This window comes from Salmo salar, chromosome 03, assembly GCF_965601325.2.
Source record: "Salmo salar chromosome 03, fSalSal1, whole genome shotgun sequence".
In the NCBI taxonomy this organism is placed as follows: Eukaryota; Metazoa; Chordata; class Actinopteri; order Salmoniformes; family Salmonidae; genus Salmo; species Salmo salar.
The window spans coordinates 4,165,001-4,192,268 of record NC_138293.1 but is presented as its reverse complement, the minus strand read 5'-3'; the positions used below and the strand labels follow the sequence as shown (position 1 = coordinate 4,192,268).

General features: G+C 45.3%; 1 protein-coding gene across 3 annotated transcripts in view; it reads right to left on the bottom strand.

Moving 5' to 3' along the window:
- The window catches only part of LOC106596607 (microtubule cross-linking factor 1), a 131,659-nt gene that overhangs the window by 87,419 nt on the left and 16,972 nt on the right, over nt 1-27,268 (bottom strand). For all 3 annotated transcript variants that reach the window (XM_045714418.2, XM_045714419.2, XM_045714420.2), the window contains exon 3: nt 27,125-27,268. This exon is cut by the window's right edge and continues 15 nt beyond it. In XM_045714418.2, the coding sequence (XP_045570374.2) occupies nt 27,125-27,268 (144 nt within the window). The remainder of the gene's footprint in view (nt 1-27,124) is intronic.

Here is a 27,268-nt window from a genome sequence, read left to right as displayed (position 1 = left end):
TTTACACTCAGAATTAATCTAATAATGCTCTGGTTATTGTATACAAATACAAATTGGCTATTTGGCTCTAACAGTAAGGACGTCTCTCTGTATTTCCCATCTCTGGGAAAATAAATATGGAAATTGATTCTGTTTTTCAAGTGCTTTGAACTTCAAAGGACACAACCCCCATAGCGATACCCTTTCTAACGGCCCCCTCTAACTGCCATCTCTAACTGCCCCCTCTAACTGCCATCTCTAACTGCCCCCTCTAACTGCCCCCTCTAGCTGCCCCCTCTAGCTGCCCCCTCTAACTGCCCCCTCTAACTGCCCCCTCTAACTGCCCCCTCTAACTGCCATCTCTAGCTGCCCCCTCTAACTGCCCTCTAACTGCGATCTCTAACTGCCCCCTCTAACTGCCATCTCTAACTGCCATCTCTAACTGCCCCCTCTAACTGCCCCCTCTAACTGCCCCCTCTAACTGCCCCCTCTAACTGCCATCTCTAACTGCCATCTCTAACTGCCCCCTCTAACTGCCCCCTCTAACTGCACTACAACAATTCACTATTTCCTGTTAGTAAACTGAAGCTATACATCATGGTTAGTCACACTATAGTGTAGTAGCAGAGGAGAGAAGGATGGGATCTGCTCAGAATCTCCCCATCTTCTCACCATCGTGTGTGTGAGAAAGAGAGAGAGAGAGAAAAAAGAAATAGAGAAGAGAGAGAGAGAGAGAAGAGAGGAGAGAAGAGAGAGAAGAAAGAGAGGAGAGAAGAGAGAGAAGAGAGAGAAAGAGAGAGCGAGAGAGAGAAGAGAGAGAGAGAACAAGAAAGAGAGAGAAGAAAACTGGTTCTCTCCCAACTGTTATTGTCACTGGGAGATATTTGCTATGTGTGATACTGTTTATAGTATTCCTGGAGCCCAGGCCCAACTTGAAAAAATTAGAAGCATCACAAAAATTCAAACACTCTTCTGAATGCTGATGGAAAAGGAGAGGTACTGACTGCTAGAGCTAAAATGTGTAATCTCTGCAAATCAGGCCAGCGACTATGTAATCTCTGCAGGAGTCAGGACAGCGACTATGTAATCTCTGGAAGAGTCAGGACAGCGACTATGTAATCTCTGCAGGTGTCAGGACAGCGACTATGTAATCTCTGCAGGAGTCAGGACAGAGACTATGTAATCTCTGCAGGAGTCAGGACAGAGACTATGTAATCTCTGCAGGAGTCAGGACAGCGACTATGTATTCTCTGGAAGAGTCAGGATAGAGACTATGTAATCTCTGCAGGAGTCAGGACAGCGACTACGTAATCTCTGCAGGAGTCAGGACAGCGACTATGTAATCTCTGCAGGAGTCAGGACAGCGACTATGTGATCTCTGCAGGAGTCAGGACAGCGACTATGTAATCTCTGGAAGAGTCAGGACAGCGACGATGTAATCTCTGCAGGAGTCAGGACAGAGACTATGTAATCTCTGCAGGAGTCAGGACAGAGACTATGTAATCTCTGCAGGAGTCAGGACAGTGACTACGTAATCTCTGCAGGAGTCAGGACAGCGACTATGTAATCTCTGCAGGAGTCAGGACAGCGACTATGTGATCTCTGCAGGAGTCAGGACAGCGACGATGTAATCTCTGCAGGAGTCAGGACAGCGACTATGTAATCTCTGGAAGAGTCAGGACAGCGACGATGTAATCTCTGCAGGAGTCAGGACAGAGACTATGTAATCTCTGCAGGAGTCAGGACAGAGACTATGTAATCTCTGCAGGAGTCAGGACAGAGACTATGTAATCTCTGGAAGAGTCAGGACAGAGACTATGTAATCTCTGCAGGAGTCAGGACAGCAAACTGGCTCAAATGAAGATCCTCCATCTGTTTACAGGGAATAAAGTGTGATTTGGGACACGACCCCTCTCTGCAGCAGTACAGGGCAGGATGCAGTTTATCAGTCCCTCTCTGCAGCAGTACAGGGCAGGATGCAGTTTATCAGTCCCTCTCTGCAGCAGTACAGGACAGGATGCAGTTTATCAGTCCCTCTCTGCAGCAGTACAGGACAGGATGCAGTTTATCAGTCCCTCTCTGCAGCAGTACAGGACAGGATACAGCTTATCGCTTAGAATAAAAGGGAAATATGATCACAAATGATAAATCACCTGGAAGTCTTTATTTAAAGGCCCATTGGACTCAAAATGTAGTTGTTCCTGTGTTTTATATCATATTGTACAACAGCGGATGAAACTAACACCGTAAAAGTGTGAAGAATGTAACAGTGTTATTTCCTGATAGTTGCAGGTTGAAAATATAATCTACTCTGGACCTTCTAAATCAGCAGGTTGACATGGGTGGAGTTTTGGCTTTCCCTGGTGACATCAGGCGGTAAATTGGTTATTAAACCAATAACAAAGAGAGTTCCAAACCTCTCTGCCAATAACAGATAGTTTTCAGTTATCTCCTCCCCACTCCCAGACAGTCCTAGCTAAAAAAATTAGCTTGAGAAATAGTTTTTTGCTAAAAAGATTTTTTGATAATTGTAATGGAAATATATTACAGTAATCATTTACATTTTAGTCATTTAGCAGACACTCTTATCCAGAGCGACTTACAGTAGTGAATGCATACATTTCATACATTTTTTTCTCCGTACTGGTCCCCTGTGGGAATCGAACCCACAACCCTGGCGTTGCAAACACCATGCTCTACCAACTGAGCTACACGGGACCATAATCAACTACTTAACTGTTACCCAGAAATATGATATTGATATAAAAATGGCTGCATTGGGCCTTTAAACAAAATGCAATGACATTTCATTACAGCGGCTTGGTTATTCCCATTAGCTGGGTGTTTCTTTGTGTGGTCTCCTGTATCCTGTCTAACCATGTAGACAGAGCAGCTGGTCCTACTGTATCCTGTCTAACCATGTGGACAGAGCAGCTGGTCCTACTGTATCCTGTCTAACCATGTGGACAGAGCAGCTGGTCCTACTGTATCCTGTCTAACCATGTAGACAGAGCAGCTGGTCCTACTGTATCCTGTCTAACCATGTAGACAGAGCAGCTGGTCCTACTGTATCCTGTCTAACCATGTGGACAGAGCAGCTGGTCCTACTGTATCCTGTCTAACCATGTAGACAGAGCAGCTGGTCCTACTGTATCCTGTCTAACCATGTAGACAGAGCAGCTGGTCCTACTGTATCCTGTCTAACCATGTGGACAGAGCAGCTGGTCCTACTGTTTCCTGTCTAACCATGTGGACAGAGCAGCCAGTCTTCTGTATCCTGTCTAACCATGTGGACAGAGCAGCTGGTCCTACTGTATCCTGTCTAACCATGTAGACAGAGCAGCTGGTCCTACTGTATCCTGTCTAACCATGTAGACAGAGCAGCTGGTCCTACTGTATCCTGTCTAACCATGTAGACAGAGCAGCTGGTCCTACTGTATCCTGTCTAACCATGTAGACAGAGCAGCTGGTCCTACTGTATCCTGTCTAACCATGTAGACAGAGCAGCTGGTCCTACTGTATCCTGTCTAACCATGTGGACAGAGCAGCTGGTCCTACTGTATCCTGTCTAACCATGTAGACAGAGCAGCTGGTCCTACTGTATCCTGTCTAACCATGTAGACAGAGCAGCTGGTCCTACTGTATCCTGTCTAACCATGTAGACAGAGCAGCTGGTCCTACTGTATCCTGTCTAACCATGTAGACAGAGCAGCTGGTCCTACTGTATCCTGTCTAACCATGTGGACAGAGCAGCTGGTCCTACTGTATCCTGTCTAACCATGTAGACAGAGCAGCCTGTAGACAGAGCAGCTGGTCCTACTGTATCCTGTCTAACCATGTGGACAGAGCAGCTGGTCCTACTGTTTCCTGTCTAACCATGTGGACAGAGCAGCTGGTCTACTGTATCCTGTCTAACCATGTAGACAGAGCAGCTGGTCCTACTGTATCCTGTCTAACCATGTGGACAGAGCAGCCGGTCCTACTGTATCCTGTCTAACCATGTGGACAGAGCAGCTGGTCCTACTGTATCCTGTCTAACCATGTGGACAGAGCAGCCGGTCCTACTGTATCCTGTCTAACCATGTGGACAGAGCAGCTGGTCCTACTGTATCCTGTCTAACCATGTGGACAGAGCAGCTGTCTAGGCAAGCCACCAGTGATCCTGAAGTGTTTATAACAGGCCTGTAAGCTGTCTGCTGGTTGAATCATATAACAGTCAGGGACTAACACCATCTGACTTGAGCTGTCTCTCTCTCTCTCCCTCTGTCCAACTTATCTTCCCTCTCTCTCTCCTCCTGCCCTCTATCTCCCTCTGTCCAACTTCTCTTCCCTCTCTCCCTCCTCCTGCCCTCTCTCTCTCCTCCTGCCCTCTCTCTCCTCCTGCCCTCTCTCTCTCCTCCTGCCCTCTATCTCCCTCTGTCCAACTTCTCTTCCCTCTCTCCCTCCTCCTGCCCTCTCTCTCTCCTCCTGCCTTCTCTCTCCTCCTGCCCTCTCTCTCCTCCTGCCTTCCCTCTCTCTCTCCTCCTGCCCCCTCTCTCCTCCTGCCCTCTCTCTCCCTCTGTCCAACTTTTCTGCCCTCTCTCTCTCCTCCTGCCCTCTCTCTCCTCCTGCCTTCTCTCTCCCTCTGTCCAACTTTTCTTCCCTCTCTCTCTCCTCCTGCCCTCTCTCTCCCTCTGTCCAACTTTTCTTCTCTCTCTCTCCTCCTGCCCTCTCTCTCCTCCTGCCCTCTCTCTCCCTCTGTCCAACTTTTCTTCCCTCTCTCTCTCCTCCTGCCCCCTCTCTCCTTCTGCCCTCTCTCTCTCCTCCTGCCCTCTCTCTCCTCCTGCCTTCTCTCTCCTCCTGCCCTCTCTCTCTCCTCCTGCCCTCTCTCTCTCCTCCTGCCCTCTCTCTCCTCCTGCCTTCTCTCTCCTCCTGCCCTCTCTCTCTCCTCCTGCCCCCTCTCTCCTCCTGCCCTCTCTCTCCCTCTGTCCAACTTCTCTTCCCTCTCTCTCTCCCCCTGCCCTCTCTCTCCCTCTCTACCCCCCCTCTTCCTCTCTCTCCCCCTGCCCTCTCTCTCCCCCTCTACCCCCCCTCTTCCTCTCTTCCCCTGCCCTCTCTCTCTCCCCCTGCCCTCTCTCTCCCTCTACCCCCCCTCTTCCTCTCTCCCCCTGCCCTCTCCCTCCCTCTCTACCCCCCTCTTCCTCTCTCTCCCCCTGCCCTCTCTCTCCCCCTCTACCCCCCCTCTTCCCCTGCCCTCTCTCTCTCCCCCTGCCCTCTCTCTCCCTCTACCCCCCCTCTTCCTCTCTCTTCCCCTGCCCTCTCCCTCCCTCTCTACCCCCCTCTTCCTCTCTCTCCCCCTGCCCTCTCTCTCCCTCTCTACCCCCCTCTTCCTCTCTCTCCCCCTGCCCTCTCTCTCCCTCTCTACCCCCTCTTCATCTCTCTCCCCCTGCCCTCTCTCTCCCTCTCTACCCCCCCTCTTCCTCTCTCTCCCCCTGCCCTCTCTCTCCCTCTCTACCCCCCTCTTCCTCTCTCTCCCCCTGCTCTCTCTCTCCCTCTCTACCCCCCCCTCTTCCTCTCTCTCCCCCTGCCCTCTCTCTCCTCTCTCTCTCCCTAACTCTGCAACCTGCCAGGTCGTTTCATAACAAGTAGTCCTTCCTGCTGAGTTAATTCATGTAGGAGGTGACAATCCTTCGGACACACACACACACACACACACACACACACACACACACACACACACACACACACACACACACACACACACACACACACACACACACACACACACACACACACACACACACACACACACACACACACACACACACACACACACACCCTATAGGAGGAGTGTTGATCTTATATGGACAGAGTGGACCTGATCCTAGATCTGCACTCCTACTCTGAGACACTTTATAAATATGGGCAGATCTCTGTAACGATGTCTAATTTTAAACCGATATTAGGTGAAGATTTTAGCCAGCTTTTCCTGTTCTTCCTCGTCACAGAACAGCGGGTCGGTCCTCTTAATAATCATGTTGAATTACGTCAGAATGAGGAAGTTAAGCTTCAAGCTACAACTCCTCGGTCCAGTTCAACAAACATTCATTTCAGCTAAGGCCCGACTTCACACCCATCCGTGGGAAAGAAAAAAAAGACAGCTGTTAATTATGATTGAGCTTTCCTCATAGAAGAAACTCCTCTCAATAAGACAAGCCTTTATAAAAACAGGTTAAATACGTTAATTAAAATACATTAAACACCTCTAAAGTAGTCTGATATTCCCTCAACTTCAAGTATTCATGTTATATTTACATTCAAATCAAACTTTATTAGTCACGTACGCCGAATACAACAGGTGTAGTAGACCTTACCGTGAAATACTTACTGACAAGCCCCTTAACCAACAATGCAGTTTTAAGAAAATATTTACTAAAATAAACTAAAGTAAAAAATAATAAAAACACAATAACGAGGCTATATACAGGGGGGTACCGGTACCGAGTCAATGCACTGTGGTACTGGTTAGTGGAGGTAATTTGTAGGTAGGTGTCACGCCCTGGCCATAGAGAGGGTTTTATTCTCCATTTTGGTTAGGTCAGGGTGTGACTAGGGTGGGCATTCTATGTCCTTTTTTCTATGTTTTGTGTATTTCTTTGTTTTGGCCGGGTATGGTTCTCAATCAGGGACAGCTGTATATCGTTGTCTCTGATTGGGAGCCATACTTAGGCAGCCTGTTTTTCCTTTGGGTTTTGTGGCTGGTTACTTTCTGTTTAGTTCATGTTCCTGACAGAACTGTTTAGCTGTCGTTCGACGGCCGTTACAGTAGGGGTAAAGTGACTATGCATAGATAATAACAGCATGTAATCTAGTGCCTATATGAATTCTAGTGGAACTTAAAATATACACAATATACACACAGTGGTTTAGTTATTAAATCCTTGATAGAGAAAAGATGATATCTACTGGTGTAATAAACTACTGAACAGAAAATAATGAAATTCGATTTAGATTTTTTTAATGAGAAAATGTTGGAAAATGCATGCAGAGTAACACCTCAAGTAGACAGGAGATAAGGAGAGGAGATAAGGAGAGGAGCAGAGGAAAGGACAAGGGTAGGAGATAAGGAGAGGAGCAGAGGAAAGGACAAGGGTAGGAGATTAGGAGAGGAGCAGAGGAAAGGACAAGGGTAGGAGATAAGGAGAGGAGCAGACGAAAGGAGTCACGAGAGGCAGACAGCAGCTTCCCCAGCTCCAGCAGGCTCTAGAAGATGCCAGGCTCTCAGCCAGCCAGTGTTTTTCTGGGGCAAACCTCAGGGGAGTGGAGAGAAACTGTAACCAGTTAGAGAGGAGTGAAGTAGAGCAGCTTCACACATAATGTATCTGTCTGTCTCTTCTCTTCATCACTCTACACCTCCCCCTGTATCTGTCTCTTATCATCACTCTACACCTCCCCCTATATCTGTCTCTTATCATCACTCTACACCTCCCCCTGTATCTGTCTCTTATCATCACTCTACACCTCCCCCTGTATCTGTCTGTCTCTTCTCATCATCACTCTACACCTCCCCCTGTATCTGTCTCTTATCATCACTCTACACCTCCCCCTGTATCTGTCTGTCTCTTCTCATCATCACTCTACACCTCCCCCTGTATCTGTCTCTTATCATCACTCTACACCTCCCCCTGTATCTGTCTGTCTCTTCTCATCATCACTCTACACCTCCCCCTGTATCTGTCTCTTATCATCACTCTACACCTCCCCCTGAATCTGTCTCTTATCATCACTCTACACCTCCCCCTGTATCTGTCTCTTATCATCACTCTACACCTCCCCCTGTATCTGTCTCTTATCATCACTCTACACCTCCCCCTGTATCTGTCTGTCTCATCATCACTCTACACCTCCCCCTGTATCTGTCTGTCTCTTCTCATCATCACTCTACACCTCCCCCTGTATCTGTCTGTCTCATCATCACTCTACACCTCCCCCTGTATCTGTCTGTCTCTTCTCATCATCACTCTACACCTCCCCCTGAATCTGTCTCTTCTCATCATCACTCTACACCTCCCCCTGTATCTGTCTGTCTCATCATCACTCTACACCTCCCCCTGTATCTGTCTGTCTCATCATCACTCTACACCTCCCCCTGTATCTGTCTGTCTCTTCTCATCATCACTCTACACCTCCCCCTGTATCTCTCTGTCTCTTCCCATCATCACTCTACACCTCCCCCTGAATCTGTCTGTCTCTTCTCATCATCACTCTACACCTCCCCCTGAATCTGTCTGTCTCTTCCCATCATCACTCTACACCTCCCCCTGAATCTGTCTGTCTCTTCCCATCATCACTCTACACCTCCCCCTGAATCTGTCTGTCTCATCATCACTCTACACCTCCCCCTGTATCTGTCTGTCTCATCATCACTCTACACCTCCCCCTGTATCTGTCTGTCTCATCATCACTCTACACCTCCCCCTGTATCTGTCTGTCTCTTCCCATCATCACTCTACACCTCCCCCTGAATCTGTCTGTCTCTTCTCATCATCACTCTACACCTCCCCCTGTATCTGTCTGTCTCTTCATCACTCTACACCTCCCCCTGTACCTGTCTGTCTCTTCTCATCATCACTCTACACCTCCCCCTGAATCTGTCTGTCTCTTCCCATCATCACTCTACACCTCCCCCTGTATCTGTCTGTCTCTTCCCATCATCACTCTACTCCTCCCCCTGTATCTGTCTGTCTCATCATCACTCTACACCTCCCCCTGTATCTGTCTGTCTCTTCATCACTCTACACCTCCCCCTGTACCTGTCTGTCTCTTCTCATCATCACTCTACACCTCCCCCTGTATCTGTCTGTCTCTTCTCATCATCACTCTACTCCTCCCCCTGTATCTGTCTGTCTCATCATCACTCTACACCTCCCCCTGTATCTGTCTGTCTCTTCATCACTCTACACCTCCCCCTGAATCTGTCTGTCTCATCATCACTCTACACCTCCCCCTGTATCTGTCTGTCTCTTCTCATCATCACTTTACACCTCCCCCTGTATCTGTCTATCTCATCATCACTCTACACCTCCCCCTGAATCTGTCTGTCTCTTCCCATCATCACTCTACACCTCCCCCTGTATCTGTCTGTATCTTCATCACTCTACACCTCCCCCTGTATCTGTCTGTCTCTTCTCATCATCACTCTACACCTCCCCCTGAATCTGTCTGTCTCTTCATCACTCTACACCTCCCCCTGTATCTGTCTGTCTCATCATCACTCTACACCTCCCCCTGTATCTGTCTATCTCATCATCACTCTACACCTCCCCCTGAATCTGTCTGTCTCTTCCCATCATCACTCTACACCTCCCCCTGTATCTGTCTGTCTCTTCTCATCATCACTCTACACCTCCCCCTGAATCTGTCTGTCTCTTCCCATCATCACTCTACACCTCCCCCTGTATCTGTCTCTCTTCTCATCATCACTCTACACCTCCCCCTGAATCTGTCTGTCTCTTCATCACTCTACACCTCCCCCTGTATCTGTCTGTCTCATCACTCTACACCTCCCCCTGTATCTGTCTGTCTCTTCCCATCATCACTCTACACCTCCCCCTGAATCTGTCTGTCTCTTCTCATCATCACTCTACACCTCCCCCTGTATCTGTCTGTCTCTTCCCATCATCACTCTACACCTCCCCCTGTATCTGTCTGTCTCTTCATCACTCTACACCTCCCCCTTTATCTGTCTGTCTCTTCTCATCATCACTCTACACCTCCCCCTGAATCTGTCTGTCTCTTCCCATCATCACTCTACACCTCCCCCTGAATCTGTCTGTCTCTTCCCATCATCACTCTACACCTCCCCCTGAATCTGTCTGTCTCTTCCCATCATCACTCTACACCTCCCCCTGAATCTGTCTGTCTCTTCCCATCATCACTCTACACCTCCCCCTGTATCTGTCTGTCTCTTCTCATCATCACTCTACACCTCCCCCTGAATCTGTCTGTCTCTTCCCATCATCACTCTACACCTCCCCCTGTATCTGTCTGTCTCTTCATCACTCTACACCTCCCCCTGTATCTGTCTGTCTCATCATCACTCTACACCTCCCCCTGTATCTGTCTGTCTCTTCTCATCATCACTCTACACCTCCCCCTGTACCTGTCTGTCTCATCATCACTCTACACCTCCCCCAGTATCTGTCTGTCTCATCATCACTCTACACCTCCCCCTGAATCTGTCTGTCTCATCATCACTCTACACCTCCCCCTGTATCTGTCTGTCTCTTCTCATCATCACTCTACACCTCCCCCGTACCTGTCTGTCTCATCATCACTCTACACCTCCCCCTGTATCTGTCTGTCTCTTCCCATCATCACTCTACACCTCCCCCTGTATCTGTCTGTATCTTCATCACTCTACACCTCCCCCTGTATATGTCTGTCTCTTCTCATCATCACTCTACACCTCCCCCTGAATCTGTCTGTCTCTTCATCACTCTACACCTCCCCCTGTATCTGTCTGTCTCATCATCACTCTACACCTCCCCCTGTATCTGTCTATCTCATCATCACTCTACACCTCCCCCTGAATCTGTCTGTCTCTTCCCATCATCACTCTACACCTCCCCCTGTATCTGTCTGTCTCTTCTCATCATCACTCTACACCTCCCCCTGAATCTGTCTGTCTCTTCCCATCATCACTCTACACCTCCCCCTGTATCTGTCTGTATCTTCATCACTCTACACCTCCCCCTGTATCTGTCTGTCTCTTCTCATCATCACTCTACACCTCCCCCTGAATCTGTCTGTCTCTTCATCACTCTACACCTCCCCCTGTATCTGTCTGTCTCATCATCACTCTACACCTCCCCCTGTATCTGTCTCTCATCATCACTCTACACCTCCCCCTGAATCTGTCTGTCTCTTCCCATCATCACTCTACACCTCCCCCTGTATCTGTCTGTCTCTTCTCATCATCACTCTACACCTCCCCCTGAATCTGTCTGTCTCTTCCCATCATCACTCTACACCTCCCCCTGTATCTGTCTCTCTTCTCATCATCACTCTACACCTCCCCCTGAATCTGTCTGTCTCTTCATCACTCTACACCTCCCCCTGTATCTGTCTGTCTCATCACTCTACACCTCCCCCTGTATCTGTCTGTCTCTTCCCATCATCACTCTACACCTCCCCCTGAATCTGTCTGTCTCTTCCCATCATCACTCTACACCTCCCCCTGAATCTGTCTGTCTCTTCTCATCATCACTCTACACCTCCCCCTGTATCTGTCTGTCTCTTCCCATCATCACTCTACACCTCCCCCTGTATCTGTCTGTCTCTTCCCATCATCACTCTACACCTCCCCCTGAATCTGTCTGTCTCTTCTCATCATCACTCTACACCTCCCCCTGAATCTGTCTGTCTCTTCTCTTCATCACTCTACACCTCCCCCTGTATCTGTCTGTCTCTTCATCACTCTACACCTCCCCCTTTATCTGTCTGTCTCTTCTCATCATCACTCTACACCTCCCCCTGTATCTGTCTGTCTCTTCCCATCATCACTCTACACCTCCCCCTGAATCTGTCTGTCTCTTCCCATCATCACTCTACACCTCCCCCTGAATCTGTCTGTCTCTTCCCATCATCACTCTACACCTCCCCCTGAATCTGTCTGTCTCTTCATCACTCTACACCTCCCCCTGTACCTGTCTGTCTCTTCTCATCATCACTCTACACCTCCCCCTGAATCTGTCTGTCTCTTCCCATCATCACTCTACACCTCCCCCTGTATCTGTCTCTTATCATCACTCTACACCTCCCCCTGTATCTGTCTGTCTCTTCCCATCATCACTCTACACCTCCCCCTGAATCTGTCTGTCTCTTCTCATCATCACTCTACACCTCCCCCTGTATCTGTCTGTCTCTTCTCTTCATCACTCTACACCTCCCCCTGTATCTGTCTGTCTCTTCATCACTCTACACCTCCCCCTTTATCTGTCTGTCTCTTCTCATCATCACTCTACACCTCCCCCTGAATCTGTCTGTCTCTTCCCATCATCACTCTACACCTCCCCCTGAATCTGTCTGTCTCTTCCCATCATCACTCTACACCTCCCCCTGAATCTGTCTGTCTCTTCTCATCATCACTCTACACCTCCCCCTGTATCTGTCTGTCTCTTCCCATCACCTCTACACCTCCCCCTGTATCTGTCTGTCTCTTCTCATCATCACTCTACACCTCCCCCTGAATCTGTCTGTCTCTTCCCATCATCACTCTACACCTCCCCCTGTATCTGTCTGTCTCTTCATCACTCTACACCTCCCCCTGTATCTGTCTGTCTCATCATCACTCTACACCTCCCCCTGTATCTGTCTGTCTCTTCTCATCATCAGTCTACACCTCCACCTGTACCTGTCTGTCTCATCATCACTCTACACCTCCCCCTGTATCTGTCTGTCTCATCAACACTCTACACCTCCCCCTGAATCTGTCTGTCTCATCATCACTCTACACCTCCCCCTGTATCTGTCTGTCTCTTCTCATCATCACTCTACACCTCCCCCGTACCTGTCTGTCTCATCATCACTCTACACCTCCCCCTGTATCTGTCTGTCTCATCATCACTCTACACCTCCCCCTGAATCTGTCTGTCTCTTCCCATCATCACTCTACACCTCCCCCTGTATCTGTCTGTCTCTTCATCACTCTACACCTCCCCCTGTATCTGTCTGTCTCTTCTCATCATCACTCTACACCTCCCCCTGAATCTGTCTGTCTCGTCTCATCATCACTCTACACCTCCCCCTGTACCTGTCTGTCTCTTCTCATCATCACTCTACACCTCCCCCTGAATCTGTCTGTCTCGTCTCATCATCACTCTACACCTCCCCCTGTACCTGTCTGTCTCGTCTCATCATCACTCTACACCTCCCCCTGTATCCGTCTGTCTCTTCCCATCATCACTCTACACCTCCCCCTGTATCTGTCTGTCTCTTCTCATCATCACTCTACACCTCCCCCTGAATCTGTCTGTCTCTTCTCATCATCACTCTACACCTCCCCCTGTACCTGTCTGTCTCTTCTCATCATCACTCTACACCTCCCCCTGTATCTGTCTGTCTCATCATCACTCTACACCTCCCCCTGTATCTGTCTGTCTCTTCTCATCATCACTCTACACCTCCCCCTGAATCTGTCTGTCTCATCATCACTCTACACCTCCCCCTGAATCTGTCTGTCTCTTCCCATCATCACTCTACACCTCCCCCTGTATCTGTCTGTCTCTTCATCACTCTACACCTCCCCCTGTATCTGTCTGTCTCTTCCCATCATCACTCTACACCTCCCCCTGTATCTGTCTGTCTCATCATCACTCTACACCTCCCCCTGTACCTGTCTTTCTCTTCCCATCATCACTCTACACCTCCCCCTGCATCTGTCTGTCTCTTCCCATCATCACTCTACACCTCCCCCTGTATCTGTCTGTCTCTTCCCATCATCACTCTACACCTCCCCCTGAATCTGTCTGTCTCTTCATCACTCTACACCTCCCCCTGTATCTGTCTGTCTCTTCATCACTCTACACCTCCCCCTGTATCTGTCTGTCTCTTCATCACTCTACACCTCCCCCTGTATCTGTCTGTCTCTTCCCATCATCACTCTACACCTCCCCCTGAATCTGTCTGTCTCTTCTCATCATCACTCTACACCTCCCCCGTATCTCTCTGTCTCTTCCCATCATCACTCTACACCTCCCCCTGTATCTGTCTCTCTTCTCATCATCACTCTACACCTCCCCCTGAATCTGTCTGTCTCTTCATCACTCTACACCTCCCCCTGAATCTGTCTCATCATCACTCTACACCTCCCCCTGTATCTGTCTGTCTCTTCATCACTCTACACCTCCCCCTGAATCTGTCTCATCATCACTCTACACCTCCCCCTGTATCTGTCTGTCTCTTCATCACTCTACACCTCCCCCTGTATCTGTCTGTCTCTTCATCACTCTACACCTCCCCCTGAATCTGTCTCATCATCACTCTACACCTCCCCCTGAATCTCTGTTTCTCTTCACCTCCCTTCTCATATCTCTCTTTCTATCCAGGGTCGTGTTTTATAGGGCACAACGCAGCAAAACATTTTGGACAACAAGCGTTCTCAGGAAATGGAAGACATACAAGACCACTGATAATCTCCCTCGATCTGGGGCTCCACGCAAGATCTCACCCCGTGGGGTCAAAATGATCACAAGAACGGTGAGCAAAAATCCCAGAAGCACACGGGGGGACCTAGTAAATGACCTGCAGAGAGCTGGGACCAAAGTAACAAAGCCTACCATCAGTAACACACTACACCGCCAGGGACTCAAATCCTGCAGTGACAGACATGTCCCCCTGCTTAAGCCAGTACATGTTCAGGCCCGTCTGAAGTTTGCTAGAGAGCATTTGGATGATCCAGAAGAGGATTGGGAGAATGTCATATGGTCAGATGAAACCAAAATATAACTTTTTGGTAAAAACTCAACTCGTCGTGTTTGGAGGACAAAGGATGCCGAGTTGCATCCAAAGAACACGATACCTACTGTGAAGCATGGGGGTGGAAACATCATGCTTTGGGGATATTTTTCTGCAAAGGGACCAGGACGACTGATCCGTGTAAAGGAAAGAATGAATGGGGCCATGTATCGTGAGATTTTGAGTGAAAACCTCCTTCCATCAGCAAGGGCATTGAAGATGAAACGTGGCTGGGTCTTTCAGCATGACAATGATCCCAAACACACCGCCCGGGCAACGAAGGAGTGGCTTCGTAAGAAGCATTTCAAGGTCCTGGAGTGGCCTAGCCAGTCTCCAGATCTCAACCCCATAGAAAATCTTTGGAGGGAGTTGAAAGTCCATGTTGCCCAGCGACAGCCCCAAAACATCACTGCTCTAGAGGAGATCTGCATGGAGGAATGGGCCAAAATACCAGCAACAGTGTGTGAAAACCTTGTGAAGACTTACAGAAAACGTTTGACCTGTGTCATTGCCAACAAAGGGTATATAACAAAGTATTGAGATAGGCTTTTGTTATTGACCAAATACTTATTTTCCACCATAATTTGCTAATAAATTAATTAAAAATCATACAATGTGATTTTCTGGATTTTTTTTCTCATTTTGTCTGTCATAGTTGACGTGTACCTATGATGAAAATTACAGGCCTCTCTCATCTTTTTAAGTGGAAGAACTTGCACAATTGGTGGCTGACTAAATACTTTTTTGCCCCACTGTATATATGCATATCCTGGCTTCTGGGCCTGAGTAACAGGCAGTTTACTTTGGGCATGTCAGTCAGGCGGATATTCTGAAAAAAGGACCCTAGCCCTAGCATGTCTTAAAGTAATGATGGACTGTCATTTCTCTTTGCTTATTTGAGCTGTTCTTGCCATAATATGGACTTGGTCTTTTACCAAATAGGGCTATCTTCTGTATACCACCCTTACCTTGTCACAACACAACTGATTGGCTCAAACGCATTAACCTCTCTAGGGTAGGGGGCAGTATTTTCACGGCCGGATGAAAAACGTACCCAAATTAACCTCTATGGGCTATGTGGGACGCAAGCGTCCCACCCCTGGTACACCCTATCAACAACAGGTGAAATATCAAGAGCGCCAAATTTGAAAACAATTAAATGTCATAATTCAAATTTCTCAAACATACAACTATCTTACACCCTTTGAAAGATAAACATCTCCTTAATCTAACCACGTTGTCCGATTTCAAAAAGGCTTTACGGCGAAAGCCGTGTTAGGAGAGTACATTGACAATAGCTGTGTGTAATGTTTTGTCAATTCAAAGACAGGCGTCACCAAAAGCAGAAAACCAGCTAAAATTATGCACTAACCTTTGACAATCTCCATCAGATGACACTCCTAGGACATTATGTTAGACAATACATGCATTTTTTGTTCTATCAAGTTCATATTTATATCCAAAAACAGCGTTTTACTATGGCGTTGATGTTGAGGAAATCGTTTCCCTCCAATAACCGCCAGTCAAGCAGCACAACAAATTAAATAATTACTATTCGAAAACATTGGTAAAATATTATATTGTCATTCAAAGAATTATAGATTTACATCTCTTGAACGCAACCGGATTGCCAGATTTAAAAATAACCTTACTGGGAAATCACACTTTGCAATAATCTGAGCACTGCGCCCAGAAAAATACGCTTTGCGATACAGACTAACCGCCATGTTGGAGAGATCTAAAACCGAAAATACTATGTAAATAATCCATTACCTTTGATTCTCTTCATCAGATGTCACTTCCAGGAATCCCAGGTCCATAACAAATGTAGTTTTATTCGAAAAAGCTCATAATTTATGTCCAAAAGCTCCGTGTTGTTAGCACATGATCTATGCCCGCCGGACTTCTCTTCATGAACGAGGGGAAAAAAAATATTTACGTTCGTTCAAACATGTCAAACGTTGTATAGCATAAATCATTAGTGCCTTTTTTAACTAGAACATGAATAATATTCAAGGCGGACGATTGCATTCTCTTTTAAAACGTATTGGAACGAGAGTACCCAACATGAACTCGCGAGCCAGAGTCTAATCGGCCACCACCGTTCCAAGGCTCTTGTTCGTTCAGTTCTCACAGTAGAAGACTCAAACCACTTTCTAAAGACTGGTGACATCTAGTGGAAGCCATAGGAAGTGCTCAAAGATGAATAAGCCCCTGTGTGTTTCAATGGCATAGGCTTAAAGGTAATTCAACACATCAGGTATCCACTTCCTGTCAGAATTTGTCTCAGGGTTTTGACTGCCATATGAGTTCTGTTATACTTACAGACACCATTCAAACAGTTTTAGAAAATTCAGAGTGTTTTCTATCCAAACCTGAACAATAATATGCATATTCTAGCTTCTGAGTTGGTGTAGGAGGCAGTTAAAAATGGGCACATATTTTTTTCAAAATTCTCAATACTGCCCCCTAGCCCCAACAGGTTTTAAACTGCCTACTACTCGGGCCCAGGAACTAGAATATGCATATTATTAGTAGATTTGGATAGAAAACACTCAGAAGTTTCTAAAACTGTATAGAATGAATAGAACAGGCTTGGGACCTTCCAACCCTGGCAATTTCAGTGGTAAACTCAAGGGTACACTCGTAATGGCTTCCTGGTATTGTGATGCAATCATTTCCATGGTAAATGTAGAATATTCATTTAAATGATGATAATTGATGTGACTAATGACAGTTGAGTTGAATCAACAAATCACAGCACATATTTTACTTCCTGCCTTTGTTCCTATGGTCACACTCGCAATGGCCGCCAGGCCACTCATTATGCCATCATTGAGTTGAATGGGGGCAGCCATTCTATTTCTAGCGCAGCACATGCAGTCAGGAGTAGAGGAGAGCAGAAAATATGCACCAAAACAAAACAATTAAAATAATAATAAATATATATTTTCTATTCAAAGAAGGCTATTACGGTGGCTGGCCAATTATCATCCAAAACAGTAATCCACCATGACCGTCACAGACCTCTCCATCACAGACCTCTCCGTCACAGACCTCCCTGTCACAGACCTCCCTGTCACAGACCTCTCTGTCACAGACCTCTCTGTCACAGACTTCTCTGTCACAGACCTCTCCATCACAGACCTCTCTGTCACAGACCTCCCTGTCACAGACATATCTGTCACAGACCTCCCCGTCACAGACCTCTCCGTCACAGACCTCCCTGTCACAGACCTCCCTGTCACAGACCTCCCTGTCACAGACCTCCCTGTCACACACCTCTCCATCACAGACCTCTCCATCACAGACCTCTCCATCACAGACCTCTCTGTCACAGACCTCTCCATCACAGACCTCTCCATCACAGACCTCTCCATCACAGACCTCTCTGTATTACAGCCTAGGGGTCAGGGATCATCAACTAGATTCAGCCGCCGGATGATTATTTTTCTTGAGCGGCTGGTCTGGGGACCGGAACATAAATTACAAATCATTTGTAGACTGCAAACAGACCGCAAGAAGTCCAAACAGATATAATGTTTGACTAAAACATAATCATTTCAAACCTTGCTTACATTTGTATACGATCACGTGTCTCTGTATTACGCGTACGAACAGATTTGTTCAATTAAAATCACCTGGATCTGATTTCCTGGTGTGTTTTTTTTTTTTAACAGTCTTCTATGTCCAACAATGAAAATTCCACACCATTTTTTTTAATTAAAAAAAATAAATAATTTGGATCAAAAAACTTTGGGTGCCAAATGAAACCAGCCGCCAGTTGGGGAACCCTGGCCTTGATTAACCCCACTGGGGGGTAGAGAGCTCTGGAAAAGTCAACAAAGTCAAACAATGTCAAATAAATATTTAGTATTTTACCTGATAGTTGCTGCATCAGCAAACGACAAGGTGGAGGTGTGGTGTACTTAGGTCAGGTATATCAGGTGCTTAGGATCCGGATAAGTTCACTTCTTTAAACAAAAGGTGACCCTGTTTTTCCAAACTTAATACATCATAAAAATGATCAGCCAATAATATTAGATTTTGTATCTTTGATATAACACGAAAAGGAGACTTGGCTTCCTGTCATCATGCTCCTTTGGAATGTTTGAAAATGAATTCATATTTATTTATTTATTTCACCTTTTATTTAACCAGGTAGGCTAGTTGAGAACAAGTTCTCATTTACAACTGCGACCTGGCCAAGATAAAGCAAAGCAGTTTCGACAACATACAACAACAGAGTTACACATGGAGTAAAAACAAACATACAGTCAATAATATAGTAGAAAAATAAGTCTATATACAATGTGAGATAAGGGAGGTAAAGGCAAGAAGGCCATGGTGGCGAAGTGAATACAATATATCAAGTAAAACACTGGAATGGTAGATTTGACAGTAGATGAGTGTGCAAAGTAGAAATACTGGGGTGCAAAGGAGCAAAATAAATAAATACAGTAGGGGAAGGGATAGTTGTTTGGGCTATTTATACAGAGCATTGTGAAAATGTCATAATTATAGTTATCTGATTTCGGTGCACAATTTCTGCACTCACATGCTCGATATTGTACCGTCGAGAACACAATCACAAATCAATTTCACGTTTTTGCATTTGATCTAGCTATTTGAGCCAGGAAATAGTCTGGTGGCACGATTTCAAAGTAGTTTTCATTTTTTCACTTGTGCTGCACTGTGACAGTCAGCGGTCGGTGGGATTTTATACTGCAGAATGAGAAGACAAGACGCTGTTCTCCTTCTAACTAACTATATTAAATAACTTAAAAATCACTTGAAATGACTGTTTACAGGAATCTTCATTTTACGCGCAGCTCAAAGTGGTCATAGTATTTTTCGCCAGGAGAGATAATGATCATAGATTTTCTTGGTTACTGTAGCTAAGGCAAACTAGAGATAGCTTTCTTAACTAGATATCCAGCTAGCTAACCTTGTGTTCAAAGTACAATTGTCAGAAAGGGTCTAACTAGCTATATATGGTAACGATCAGAAATAGCTGAATTATTTTTCATTTGGTAGTTAGCCACGTTTTGGTTAGCTAGTTAGCTTGCTGGCTGTAGCACTAATGGCTGCATCCAGTGTAGCTAGCTAGATAGTAGAAAAAAACTAAAGTGTATTAGCTAGGTAACTAGCTAGGTTACAGTCATTATACATGTGTTGTGTTCCTTACAGTAAGCCATGTCTGTAGTTTGTTTTTCAGTAAGCCATGAACACACCTGAACATGCCAAAATCCATCTGGGAGAATGTCCTGTGGACAGATGAGACCAAATTAGAGCTTTTTTTTTGTTTTGTTTTTTTTGTTGGTAAAGCACATCTTCTCTATGTTTACAGAAAACAAAATGAAGCTTCCAAAGAACAGAACACCTTCCTTACAGTCAAACATGGAGGAGGATGTTTTTGGGGGTTGCTTTCCCGACTCTGACCTTGAACGACCTTGAACGTGTGCACGGCATCATGAAAATCAGGAGAATACCAAGGTATTTTAGAGCTTAATGTCAAAAACCTGGATCTCCGTTGAAGGTCATGGGTCTTCCTCACATGTGAATACTTAAAGAGATGGTTGGGGCTAAAGCTTAAGAGAGAGTGTGAACGATACCTGAATGGGTGTAGACAAAAGACAAGAGCTATGTTCGAATGCTCATACTAACCGCACTAAACTGTACTATTTATGACGTGAATTGAGTAATATAGTATGCTTTGTCATAGTTTGTCATAGTGTGAATATAGTTAGTAAGCCAAAAGTTCACGGATGTCGTACTAAATTTGCCAAAATGCAAAGAATACAAGCAGTGGACACTATTTGCGTGCTTCCAGGGACCATAATACAAATTCATAGTAAATTCATGGTAAAAACAGAAAGGAAGATGGATTCCTGATGGGTCAAAACGTTGTTGTAAATAAATATCACCTGGGAGCATGAGCAGCAGTTTGTCTACAACTCCAGGACCTGCGGAAAGTACCTGGATGTGTGTATATGCTCTTCAGATTTGGTCCATAATAAACATTTTCAGAAAATGTGCGTGGCTTCACAACATTTTCAGATTTTAAGAAAATGGCGGAAAATATGCAGCTTAAGTCCGACGAGAGCGGATACAATTTCATTGCTTTAACTAATTAGGACAAATGTTAAGAAAATGTTGAGCAATGTAATAAAGCAATGACTTTGCGAATAAGTTACGTTAGACATTATGTTTGCTGACAATTTGTTAGCTACGCTGTCCTTACGAACCGCATTAGCATTACAGCAGTATGTACCGGTATGTTAGCTACGCTATCCTTACGAACCGCATTAGCATTACAGCAGTATGTACCGGTATGTTAGCTGCGCTATCCTTATGAACCGCATTAGCATTGCAGCAGTATGTACCGGTATGTTAGCTACGCTATCCTTACGAACTGCATTAGCATTACAGCAGTATGTACCGGTATGTTAGCTGCGCTATCCTTATGAACCGCATTAGCATTACAGCAGTATGTACCGGTATGTTAGCTACGCTGTCCTTACGAACCGCATTAGCATTGCAGCAGTATGTACCGGTATGTTAGCTACACTATCCTTACGAACTGCATTAGCATTACAGCAGTATGTACCGGTATGTTAGCTACGCTGTCCTTACGAACCGCATTAGCATTACAGCCGTATGTACCGGTATGTTAGCTACGCTGTCCTTACGAACCGCATTAGCATTACAGCCGTATGTACCGGTATGTTAGCTACGCTGTCCTTATGAACCGCATTAGCATTGCAGCAGTATGTACCGGTATGTTAGCTACGCTATCCTTACGAACCGCATTAGCATTACAGCAGTATGTACCGGTATGTTAGCTACGCTGTCCTTATGAACCGCATTAGCATTGCAGCAGTATGTACCGGTATGTTAGCTACGCTATCCTTACGAACTGCATTAGCATTACAGCAGTATGTACCGGTATGTTAGCTACACTATCCTTACGAACTGCATTAGCATTACAGCAGTATGTACCGGTATGTTAGCTACGCTGTCCTTACGAACCGCATTAGCATTACAGCCGTATGTACCGGTATGTTAGCTACGCTGTCCTTACGAACCGCATTAGCATTACAGCCGTATGTACCGGTATGTTAGCTACGCTGTCCTTATGAACCGCATTAGCATTGCAGCAGTATGTACCGGTATGTTAGCTACGCTATCCTTACGAACCGCATTAGCATTACAGCAGTATGTACCGGTATGTTAGCTAGCTACCCAACGTTAGTTGGCTACTAATACATCAAACTTGCCAGTATATTAACTATATGTAATTCTTAGCTTAGCTAAGTGTTATAGTCATTATGCGTTCTCAATGGTCATTGTTAATTCTCTCTGGCTATCTTCTCCGATTTCTTGTCTGAGTGTACCAGAGCGCAGAATAACTGATGAATTTACGAACGCTCAACACCCGTTGAATACGGCCGGTGTCAGTAAACGTCGGCAAAAAAAGCATAATTAAATTGTTGCCAGCAGCACAGTTACAGTCACCAACGCTATAGGATCACATGAAAACAGCCTCATGAAAACACCCTCTGCTAGGTTGAGTAAAATGGTCAGAGTGGGGTGTTCTCTCATTTGTGTCTGGAAGTAGCTAGCAAGCTAGGCAACGTTAGCCAGTTAGCTTGGGTGCTTGACTGCCGTTGTGAGATCAGAACGCTCGGATAAACCCTACTCCTCGGCCAGAGCGACCAGCGTGCGTTCTGAATGCTCTTGAGAGCAAAATGCTCCGAATTTACGAACGGACAATCTGACAACGCTTTGAATTTACGAACGCCCAGAGCGCACTCCAGATTGAATTTATAAACACACCCGAAGTCGTAAAATGTCTAGCTAGCAATTTTTATGCTAACAAGCTGGCAAGAGGTTGCATAGCAACAGCATCAATTTCCGGAAGACAGGTGAAGAGCTAGTACACTCAACTGAAAGGATACAGTTTGTTTACAGTACACTAAAATGAAGTAATAGTATATGGTAAATACTCATTAAGTATGTGGTATACAGAATGTTAGTATGGGTATTCGAACACAGCTAAGCTCTCTAGTAGGTGTACTAAAACATTCAAGGGGCCACTTTCTCAAAAAGTGGGGTTACAAGTTTATCAACTTCCAAAGCAGAATGACTTTCCCGTTGTTCCTCAACTGCAGTCTATTATATACCATTTGAGTCTCTACTTGTATCCAATGTAAAAACAAAACAAAAAAAATCGAGGTAGTGGGTCACAAACGTTGTTGCGGCTTATTAATTAATTTCATTAATTATTTAACAAAGCCTAAATTACCATTATTACTTAGAGTTATGTCTGTGCCTGTCACCTTTAACACCAAATGTTATCAGTAGGTCAACAATGTCAAAATAGTTTCAATAAATGTTAAGTTCATACTTTGCTTCATCAGCAAACAAACAAAAAAAGGTAGATATGTCATGTACTCAGGGACTTAGGAACCCGAAATGGATCAACTAACGTTACAAGCGCAGCTGAGAGAACTCAAACAGAGCAGCTACCTGTATAGATTCCCATTCTCTTGAAGATCCAAACAGTATGTGACTGGCCATATTGCCTGCCCTGCTAGCCTTATTTCTCTCTCTCTCTCTCTCTCAGCTCCCAGAAAGATTTGTACCCGTCATTCTGTCATTGTCCATTAGCCTTTTAAAGCTGACACTGACATACACACAGCAGGCAGACCCTGAAACACACACCTATCGCACAGACAACAGCACGCTGTACGCACACACACACGCATGCACGCACGCTCGTACGCATGCACGCACACACCACCCAGAATAGCTGCTTCTCATCTCACCACCCAGAATGCATCACCTCTGAGCTAACAGGCCACAGACGCTGACCAATCAGAACGTTGCATCGCAGACATAAAGACGCAATCAGACAAACAATTAAACAAAATTTAAAAAACTGAAAATTGGTGCTTAAGACCTTTTCACTGAACAGAATCTGTGTCACCTTTTTAACTTCTACCTTGTTATGATCCTCCTCCTCATCATGGTTTTATTTAGCCAGGATGTAGTTTTATTAGGCCAGGATGTAGTTTTATTAGGCCAGGATGTAGTTTTATTTGGCCAGGATGTAGTTTTATTTGGCCAGGGTGTAGTTTTATTTGGCCAGGGTGTAGTTTTATTTGGCCAGGTTGTAGTTTTATTTGGCCAGGATGTAGTTTAATTTGGCCAGGATGTAGTTTAATTTGGCCAGGATGTAGTTTTATTTGGCCAGGATGTAGTTTAATTTGGCCAGGATGTAGTTTAATTTGGCCAGGATGTAGTTTTATTGGCCAGGATGTAGTTTTATTTGGCCAGGATGTAGTTTAATTTGGCCAGGATGTAGTTTAATTTGGCCAGGATGTAGTTTAATTTGGCCAGGATGTAGTTTTATTTGGCCAGGGTGTAGTTTTATTTGGCCAGGGTGTAGTTTTATTTGGCCAGGTTGTAGTTTTATTTGGCCAGGATGTAGTTTTATTTGGCCAGGATGTAGTTTAATTTGGCCAGGATGTAGTTTAATTTGGCCAGGATGTAGTTTTATTGGCCAGGATGTAGTTTTATTTGGCCAGGATGTAGTTTTATTTGGCCAGGATGTAGTTTTATTAGGCCAGGGTGTAGTTTTATTAGGCCAGGATGTAGTTTTATTTAGCCAGGATGTAGTTTTATTTGGCCAGGATGTAGTTTAATTTGGCCAGGATGTAGTTTCATTTGGCCAGGATGTAGTTTAATTTGGCCAGGATGTAGTTTTATTTGGCCAGGATGTAGTTTTATTTGGCCAGGGTGTAGTTTTATTTGGCCAGGGTGTAGTTTTATTTGGCCAGGTTGTAGTTTTATTTGGCCAGGATGTAGTTTAATTTGGCCAGGATGTAGTTTTATTTGGCCAGGATGTAGTTTAATTTGGCCAGGATGTAGTTTAATTTGGCCAGGATGTAGTTTTATTTGGCCAGGATGTAGTTTTATTTGGCCAGGATGTAGTTTTATTTGGCCAGGATGTAGTTTTATTGGCCAGGATGTAGTTTTATTTGGCCAGGATGTAGTTTTATTTGGCCAGGGTGTAGTTTTATTTGGCCAGGATGTAGTTTAATTTGGCCAGGATGTAGTTTTATTGGCCAGGATGTAGTTTTATTTGGCCAGGATGTAGTTTTATTTGGCCAGGGTGTAGTTTTATTTGGCCAGGGTGTAGTTTTATTTGGCCAGGATGTAGTTTTATTTGGCCAGGATGTAGTTTTATTTGGCCCCAAGTTTTCTGAGCAATTTTTATTTATTGTTGGATAGACTGTACAAAGGAAATCAGCTCCAAGGGATTATAATTAGAGAAATCTGTTCAAGTATTCCCACACACAATGGAGAGAAGTCCAGTGCTTTCAGAAAGTATAAAGACCCCTTGACTTTTCCACATTTTGTTACGTTACAGCCTTATTCTAAAATGGGTTAAAAAAGTACACACAATACCCCATAATGACATCACAATACCCCATAACGACATCACAATACCCCATAATGACATCACAACACCCCATAATGACAATGTGAAAACAGGTTTTTAGAAATGTTAGTAAATGTATGAAAATAAACAGAAATACCACATAAGTTTTCAGACCGTTTGCAATGAGACTCGAAATTGAGCTCAGGTGCATCCTGTTTCCATTGATCATCCTTGATGTTTCTACAACTTGATTGGAGTCCACCTGTGGTAAATTCAATTGATTGGACATGATTTGGAAAGGCACATACCTGTCTATATAAGGTCCCACAGTTGACAGTGCATGTCAGAACAAAAACCAAGTCATGAGGTCGAAGGAATTGTCTGTAGAGAGCCGAGACAGTATTGGGTCGAGGCTCAGATTGGGGGAAGGATACCGAAAAATGTCTGCAGCATTGAAAGTTCCCAATAACACAGTGGCCTCCATCATTCTTAAATGGAAGAAGTTTGGAACCACCAAGACTCTTCCTAGAGCTGGGGGCCCCGCCAAACTGAGCAATCGGGGGGACTTGAACCCAATCGAACATCTCTGGAGAGACCTGAAAATAGATACGCAGCGATGCTCCCCATCCAACCTGACAGAGCTTGAGAGGATCTGCAGAGAAGAATGGGAGAAACTCCCCAAATACAGGTGTGCCAAGCTTATAGCGTCAAAACTATCATCAAGGCAAAGGGTGGCTACTTTAAAGAAATCTAACATATAAAATATATTTTGATTTCTTTAACCTCTCTGGGCTAGGTGGGACGCTTGCGCGTTTCGTGACAAAAAATGTCAAAATATTCCATTACCGTACTTCGAAGCATGTCAAACGCTGTTTAAAATCAATTTTTATGCGATTTTTCTCGTAAAAAAGCGATAATATTCCGACCGGGAAACCCTGTTTTCGTTCAAAGATGTAAACATGGTGGAGTCTCATGCACGCGCGCCCCAGTCTCATTGTTCTCAGATCAACCACTTACCAAATGCGCTACTGTTTTTCAGCCATGGCCTGCAAAGTCATCATTCAACGTTCTGGCGCCTTCTGAGAGCCTATGGGAGCGTTAGAAAATGTCACGTTATGCCAGAGATCCCCTGTTTTGGATAGAGATGATCAAGAAAGCCAGGAAATGGTCAGAGAGGGCGCTTCCTGTTTGGAATCTTCTCAGGTTTTTGCCTGCCAAATGAGTTCTGTTATACTCACAGACACCATTCAAACAGTTTTAGAAACTTTAGGGTGTTTTCTATCCAAATCAAACAATTATATGCATATTCTAGTTACTGGGCAGGAGTAGTAACCAGATTAAATCGGGTACGTTTTTTATCCGGCCGTGCAAATACTGCCCCCTATCCCCAACAGGTTAACACTTTTTTGGTTACTACATGATTCCATACGTGTTATTTCATAGTTTTGATGTCTTCACTATTATTGTACAATGTAGAAAATAGTAAAAATAAAGAAAAACCCTGGAATGAGTAGGTGTGTCCAAACTTTTAACTGGTACTCTATGTAAATGTGATTTTTAAAGTTTGTGATTTTTAATAAACTTACAAAAATGTATAAAAAACTGTTTTTGCTTTGTCATTGTGGGGTATTGTGTGTAGATTGATGAGTATTTTTTTATTCAGTTTAGAATAAGGCTGTAACGTAACAAAATGTGGAAAAAGTCAAAGGGTCTGAATACTTTCCGAACGCACTGTATGTGATCGCATACAAGCAAGATTTGAAATGATTATGTTGTAGTCAAATATTATACATGTTTGGGCTTCTTGCGGTCAATTCACAGTCAACAAATGATTTGTAATTACGTTCTCCCAACCATCCGTTCAAGAAAAGAATCGGACCGCGGCTGAATCTGGTTGATGATCCCTGGTAAAGCCTGTTTAGAGGTCTCAAACTCCCCCCCCACCCCTCCTCCTCCCCCCACCCCTCCTCCCCCTTCCTCCCCCCCTCCTCTCTCCCCCCTCCCCCCTCCTCCTCCCCCTTCCTCCCCCCCTCCTCTCTCCCCCTCCCCCCTCCTCCTCCCCCCTCCTCTCTCTCCCCCTCCTCCTCCACCCTCCTCCTCCCCTCCCCCCTTCCTCCTCCTCCTTCCCCCTCCTCCTCCTCCTCCTCCCCCTCCTCCTCCTCCTCCTCCCCCCTCCTCCTCCTCCTCCTCCTCTCCTACCTCTTTGGTTCTGTCCAGTTCATTGTGTAGAGCCTGGTTAGAGATCTCCACCTCGATGATTCTCTGTCTCAGCAGCTCATTCTCATCTTCGGCCCTGGTCCTCTTGTCTTCTACATTCTCCAGCTCGTTGTGCAGACGCACTGA